The sequence below is a fragment of the Emys orbicularis genome, chromosome 16 (assembly GCF_028017835.1).
Source record: "Emys orbicularis isolate rEmyOrb1 chromosome 16, rEmyOrb1.hap1, whole genome shotgun sequence".
NCBI classification, from domain to species: domain Eukaryota; kingdom Metazoa; phylum Chordata; order Testudines; family Emydidae; genus Emys; species Emys orbicularis.
The window spans coordinates 28,631,862-28,639,162 of NC_088698.1; the positions used below are offsets into that span (position 1 = coordinate 28,631,862).

Here is a 7,301-nt window from a genome sequence, read left to right on the forward strand (position 1 = left end):
GCCACCGCTTCCAAGTTTGGGAAACACTGCCCTACTGTGTTGGGTTTTCTTGTTAACCTCCTCAATGACGAGCATTGCAGTAAGATTGCGATGCCACCCTATTGTAATCTTGCCTTCATCCTGTCCCAGGTTTTGTGCTGACTTAACTCTGTACAACCGTAATGATGTTAAAGTGGGCAACTTCAGTGCTTGCATGGGGTGCAGTTGTCTCAGAATCTGCCCCATTAATTGGGTCATGCAGAAATCACCCAATATTCTGAATCCAGATGCTCTGTGCTTTGAAGCGAATTGAACACGTTATTAGCTAACATCATTGAATTATGTGATATGTATTTATTTTCTAGTAAATCTGACTTTTTCCCCCCCTATAAAAATCTGTTATTTTAGAATGAGAGAAGATAGTGCTAGAGTATATGAAAATGTGGGGTTGATGCAGCAGCAGCAGAAAAGCTTTAGATGAGATGTACAGAAACTTCCATGCAAAGGAAGGTACGTACATTAGAAATTCTAGTATGATCTAGCCTAAAGCTGTTTTTATTGCACTATGGCATATTTTAACATAATCACAGTTCGATCATGAAATGTATATAAGCCAAGAATCTTTGCCATTGTGTCAGTTGGTTTAGCAGCTAAAATATTCAACATCATTTTCACAGCAACTTGATTTACCGATTGAGGGGGGTAATATTTTGGACCCAGCAGAGCCAGATCTTAATGGAAAGAATTCCAATTCCAACACTTAGAAGTCAGGCCATTCAGAGCAAAGACTAGAGATCAGAGCTAATACTCCATCTTGCTTATAAAGTTTGAAGGTACACTCCCATTGTAAGTTAAAATTGGTTTTGATTATTGCACATCGGCAAGGATTGCAAGATCTGACTGAAACTTTAACTGCTAAACCAACTCACGCTATGGCAAAGATTCTTGGATTAAATACATTTCAGAATTGAGATGGTGGTGCTCTTTGAGTCTGAGTATTAGTGAGCGTTGCTGGATTGGGCTGTAAGTGATTTTAAATCCTTTCATTTTGATCTATTGACCAAATATGTTTTATGCTCATGTTAGCATTGCTGAGCTGATACAGTATGGGAGGGTGGTGTAGATGCTGTTCTGCCTCTGACTAGAATCTCTCTCTATTTTTGGCACAGATGTAAGAGGCAAGCAAGAATCAGATAAACTTTCAGATCTCAGGGAGAGTCTGCAACACCAGCCACTTTTGTATTACATTGAATAATTTTGGACTCGTAAACTGAGTCAGTTTGCTCTGGAAGTCAGTGATAAAATAAATATGGGGGTCCATGATGTCATTTGTACATGGAGCCCCCCTTGAGAGAATAACTGAACTTTTAAAACTTCCTTAAATTAAAACTTTGTACAAGATTTTAGCATATGGGTTTAATGTGCTTATGTGATGGAACACCTCTGGTTCAGAGAGGTGACTGGGCCAGTGATCTGCAAACATGTGATTTAGGTAGGCCTATCAGAGCCATTATGGCATATACAGGACACAGCACCCGCCCTGACCCAATAGACTGTAACCCGTATCAGAGTTGGAAAGTGGTCCATAAACTAGGCATTTGTTAAATAAGTCATGGTCTGATGATCTGTTTGATGGGTTTTTGCAGTATATCCTGTTTTGGAGTCTACATTTCAATAGCTCCCTAATTAGTATTCCCTACAACCAGGGAACAGTACACATCTTAAAATCCTCTCAGTTATGTATTGCCACCCACTCAGCCCTCAAGGGAGTTAAACTACTAAAACCAATTTTAACTTACAATGGGAGTTTGCCTTCAGACTTCATAAGAAAGATGGAATATTCGCTCTGATCTCTAGTCTTTGCTCTGAATGGCCTGAGTTCTGAGTGTTGGAATTGGAATTCTTTCCTTTAAATTTATGTGAACTGGGGGCTTACAGAAGATATTACATAGACAGTCCTGAAGACTAAAACATTCTATCTCTGGAACAGATCCAACATAGACAGCTGCAATGTAAGCTTGCCCATGCTGCTTTGCAAGTATGCTTTGATCCTGGCCTATGCTAGGGACTTGGAGACCACCTAAAGAGACAAGGCAGCAGGCTGTCTAATCCTTGGCCTCTTTTACTGACGCTGTCAAAAAAGTGTCAACTGTGTTTGTATGATGTGGACAGGTGTCCACAAGGATCTGGACTGAAACCACTGACTGACTTCAGGTCACAATTGGATGCGAATGACTTTCAGTCACCGCCAGCTATGGGCAGATTGGAGCCAAGGCTCTGGAGTAGGAAGTGAAGGGTCTTCATCCTATTATTGATATAATATCACTAAACTAAGCCCTTGCCATCACTCAAATAAGTACTTGGATTTTGTCTTACACTATATTTAAATACCTACCCTTTTTTGGCTGCTCCCCAGTCAAATGTAATTGAATATATTTATTTCACTCTTTCTGGTTCTCATAAACTAGCCTAGTACTGCAGTTTGCAATTTGAATTTAAGTTTTAAATGAACTTTATTCTAAAGTTAGGTTTCTATATCCCTTTGATTCATTCTTACGTTTTGGGCCAAAGCTACCTTATGGTGACCCTTTCAAGAATTAACAGTTTAGGCTTTTTTTATTGTCCAAGCCAACTGAAATGCAAAGTGAACAGCGTAAATGTTGAAAAGTAAATTAGATCTTAATTCTTTCAGCTTCTGCTCTAACAAGTTGGCAATCTTCTTCCTTTTGTGCTTAAAAAAAGGCCTTCCGACCTGTCACTGTCCCTTTGATAGAACATGTTTACAATTGTAAAGTGACAATGGAAAAGGTGGGATATGCCACTCCGCGTGAAAGTTGGGAGAAGACCAGACTATATCTCTTTAAACCGATGGATGCCTCTAGTTGTGTGAAATTCCATCTGATATTTTAGATCTAAAATATCAATCACTGCTGTTTAAGTGTCAAAATGAAGTATTTCCATGTACGTTCAGAATGATGAATTATTATAGTATATGTTTCTAATGAGCTTTTAATTGTTTTCCCTTTCCCAGAAATGAATATTGTTTTTTAAAAAAGGTCAAGAAAGAGATGGAACAAGCTTCACATGAAGAATGAACTTTGAAGGCTTGGTACCTTTTTATTTATGGTGTTTAACCCTTCAATAATAAGCAAAACCTAAGACCATCTAAAGATCATTATATCCTTTCTCTCCAATATTTGATTTACAATTGCTCATTTTTCAAATAAAAAGGAAATCCTCTCTACAATGTAGAAAGATATTTTGTAGAATCTTAATTGTGAATCCAGCCAACTGTTAGACTGGCGTTCATCTGCTTCAAATAGCATTTTTGTTTCAAAATCTGGTTATTAGCATTATTTCTTATCAGAGCAGTTGTGGGGATTTTTTTTTTGAATGGGGAAGCAGTGATGTGGGTAAGTCCATTATATAAATATAAAATACTAATGGGAACAATTCTTGATTGTTTGAAGACAGTGGATCACCCACATTAAAAGTCAGCTACATGATAAAATTAGTCCTAATGCATTTCAAACTTGGTCTGAGTTTGACAGGGGTGAGCAGTTAATCTTTGATATGAAGATGTTTTTTGTGACAGCTGATGGCTTTGATTACTTCTCAGCTGAGTTGCTGGATGGGCTATTTTTGAGTAACTACAAAAAGTAGCCTTTGCATCAGACTAGAACATTCTATAGATGACCTGTACCCAAGATACCAATTTACAGCCACTCTGTCAAAAAAAAAAAAAATAAGCAGCTGTCTAGCAGCTGTGGGGCCGCTGCCTATGTTAATTTTTCAGTGTTCATTTATTAAGCAGGAGATCTGACCTGTGGAGGTGGGACATTTTAGGAAGCTCCACAGTGACACTTGACATCGTATTAAAACAATGAAACCAGTAACCCCCTGTGCAGGCTGTTATCTTAGGCTGAAGTGAACCCCGTCTTAAAAAATAGAGTTATTTGGGCCTTCTGGTTCTCAATAAGGCCTTACACTAATGAAGGTAGCCTGGGGAAAAGGACTATATGGAAACTAGCTATCACCTAAAATTGCCTTAGTGAAAAGGGCAGCGCAGGTACCAGTCAACAGCAGCTTGTTCTGGTCTATTTCATCAGGCAGGAGTTTCATTAACATTCTGCCTAAAGTGCCTTTCAGAGCCACATCCAATTTGCTGTCCATGTTTTAATTAAAAAAAAATAAAAAATACTGCATCTATCTCTAAAAACACTTTTGATTGTTATTAATGAAACAAAATGCTCCCAGAGTGACGCCAGCAGTGAGAGATGCTGTTATAGTGCCACAGTTACCTGGGTTTCTTCATCTGCAGAAGAAGGGATGTAAACACTTCTCGGTTTCCTGCATTAAAGAAACTTTGCCCTGTCCTGTTGTCTGAATCTGGATCTCCCATTGGAGCCTATAGTAGCTGAGTGTGTGCTCATGGCAGGATCAGGCTCGAGGAGTAGGTACCAGTGGTGTCTTAGCAGCATCTTTCCCCTCACTGCTGGTGGAGTTCTGAGAATTACGGTGAAGCCACCAGGTGGTATTGAGGAATTATCATCATTTTTATTTAGAGTATGCAGATAATGGTAATCACTGCATTGTATTTCTGTATGTGCAGTAAGGGTGCAGGAGTGATGAAGTTACATTATTGGTCATAGTAGTGAAATTACACAAAAGCCTGGAATGTAATTAGTGCAGCATTTGTGTTCCCTACATTCATGTGGGGATTGCATTGGGTTTCCCTGAGAATGCTTTGCAAAGTCAAATGCTTCACATTTTGTGTTTGTCTGAACTGAATGAAGGCGCATCTTCACTTTAAGCTGAACTTTGTTACTTTGCCTCTTGTTATTTGTTATAATACCTCTTGTCTTCTGGTCCTGGAACTCCTGTCACCAGCACACCATAATATTTGTGTCTTAATGTCATTATCTATAGCACAGTCGTTAATATTTGCACCCTCTGTAGATCTAAAATTCTTATGGCTTGATGAAAGGATGGTCAGTTTTCATCTACTTGTGTTCGTTCAGTCACAAATAGAATATTTGCTTTATATCACCTTCCTTCCCCAGCCTCCGTGTACAGTTTCATCATGTTGACTTTTTCTGCAAAGGTTAAATAGGGATCATTTAAGTGCCGAGTTGTGTTTTTGAATTGAGTAATTCAATAACCGTCTAAATATCTGTTAATTGAAAATGTTGTGTAGCATTATGTGGTGCTATATTTCCTTGGATGCTGCAAGGTTTTAAATCAGGAGAAAATGAAGTGCATGTTCAGGATTAGAAATACTTTGTACCAATATCAGAGGGGTAGCCGTGTTAGTCTGGATCTGTAAAAAGCGAGAAAGAGTCCTGTGGCACCTTATTGACAGACGTATTGGAGCATAAACTTTAGTGGGTGAATACCCACTTCGTCAGATGCATGTGGTGGAAATTTCTGATGAAGTGGGTATTCACCCACGAAAGCTTATGCTCCAATACGTCTGTTAGTCTATAAGGTGCCACAGGACTCTTTCTCGCTTTGTACCAAAATGAAAGTTCAAAGGAAGATCCTCTAAGCAGTAGCTTATGAACTGCACAAATGTGACCTGTCCTAAAGATTGACTTGTATTGGCTGTAACCAATAATATGGTGATGTATTCAGCATAAAGCTGCCTATCATAAGATAGCATTTAAAATCTGTGGAACTCAGCTCTGTAGTTATTTGTTCTTGGAACTGGGGAAATCTCATTTGTCTAGAATGTGTGTTAATCTTAAGGAGCACATGATGGATGAATGGTTTTTTTTTTTTTTTTTTTTTTTTTTTTTTAAATTAGAAAAGATTCCAAAAGATTGTATGCTAGAGAGAGCTGTTCCTTTTTAATTGGAGTGTCTGGCCCTGCTGAAAACCAAAGGGGGGATCTTGCAAGTTACAAACCAGCTGCCTTTCAAACATAGCTGACAGAGGGGTAACTCTTAGTGTGTCTTTCTCTTTTAATACTATTTTAAACATTGGTTGTTTTATTACAAATCAAACAAAAGATATAAATGTTCTGTGGTACAGGGGAAAAATGGATACTTGGGTTTCATGTATTTTTAGTGGGTTTTTAAAAACTAATTTAACATCACTCTACAAGCTATTGCTGTAACAATAGAATGGAAAAGGGATGCAGTTTTGAAGTGTTCTATTGTAGAAGACTTTATACCACAAGGGAAATTTAAACCAATTCCGAAGGCACAGTATTGTATGCCAGCAAGAATCTGCTGCAGACCCTCATTTACTGAATGTTTTATAGCATACACTTTCATTTCAGGTAACCTTTATTAGGACTGATTAGTTCTTCTATTGACCAAACTTTTTTTTCTCTTGAGGTATATGTGTTCAAAAATACAACTTCATAAGCTGTATCCTAGCTATAACACTTGTTTCCTTTTTCATTGTAGGGATGGGATAAATCAAACAGTTGGTACTAGGACAATTTTTTCATAACTTCATTATTTCAAATTATTTTTTAATTTTTTCCATTTTTAAATAGCAAAACATGTAATTAATTGCAGACCTGGTTATTTATGACACTATTGTGATTTTTTTATTACAGTACTAAAGGCTAATGAAAAAAGATCCTTTTATTAGGTGGACTAGACCGTACATTTATTTTTTCCTGCAATGTATGAAGTATTGTACCAGAGTATTAAATGAAATGTAATATTTTATTGAAAATCTCTATCCTTTAAAAGGAGGACATTTAGGATGTCATCAATTTGATGTGAATCATGTAAATGTTAATGATGATGCGCTGTTTTATTATACATTTAGTGTTTCAAAAGACTCACTTATTGCCTTTTGCCCACATACATTCTGTAGATCATTTACAATTGTCAAAATGTGACATTAAAAGAATAGATCATGTATAGAAATATTAGTGGTTGTTCATTGTTTTCCCTGCTGGTATTTATGGGTGTTAGTTCAGCTGCTTTGCGAGCTGCGCTGTGATTTTTATTGCTGCAAGGTTATAATTATCAGAATAAAAGCATATTTGTAAACAGCAGAATTAAAAATTAGGAATAAAAATAATTTTTCTTATAAGATGGTTTTGGACCATTACTCCAATTCTTTTTCTGTAGCGCTTATATTAAAGTCAAGGTTTCTTTCGTTAGGTAACCCCCACTCTAGACTGACCGAATTCCAGTCAGCCTCCCTCCATGGTGTAGCTGTGTGTTATGTAGACGGTCTTTGCTCCCCACAAGAAGAGCTTGAGCACAACCAAGCTTCTTTTGTAATATATGGTATTTCAGTGTTATTAACCCACTGCTTTTACTGCCCACTGCAAATTGGATAGCCCTGTAGCAAAA

General features: G+C 37.4%; 1 protein-coding gene across 1 annotated transcript in view; it reads left to right on the top strand.

Annotated features, from left to right (window-relative positions):
- PTPN11 (protein tyrosine phosphatase non-receptor type 11) overlaps window positions 1-3,705 on the top strand; it is a 39,797-nt gene extending 36,092 nt beyond the window's left edge. The window contains exon 15 of the mRNA XM_065417530.1: window positions 3,011-3,705. Within this exon, the coding sequence (XP_065273602.1) occupies window positions 3,011-3,074 (64 nt within the window). The 3' untranslated portion in view covers window positions 3,075-3,705. The remainder of the gene's footprint in view (window positions 1-3,010) is intronic.
- The last annotated feature ends 3,596 nt before the right edge of the window (window positions 3,706-7,301 follow it).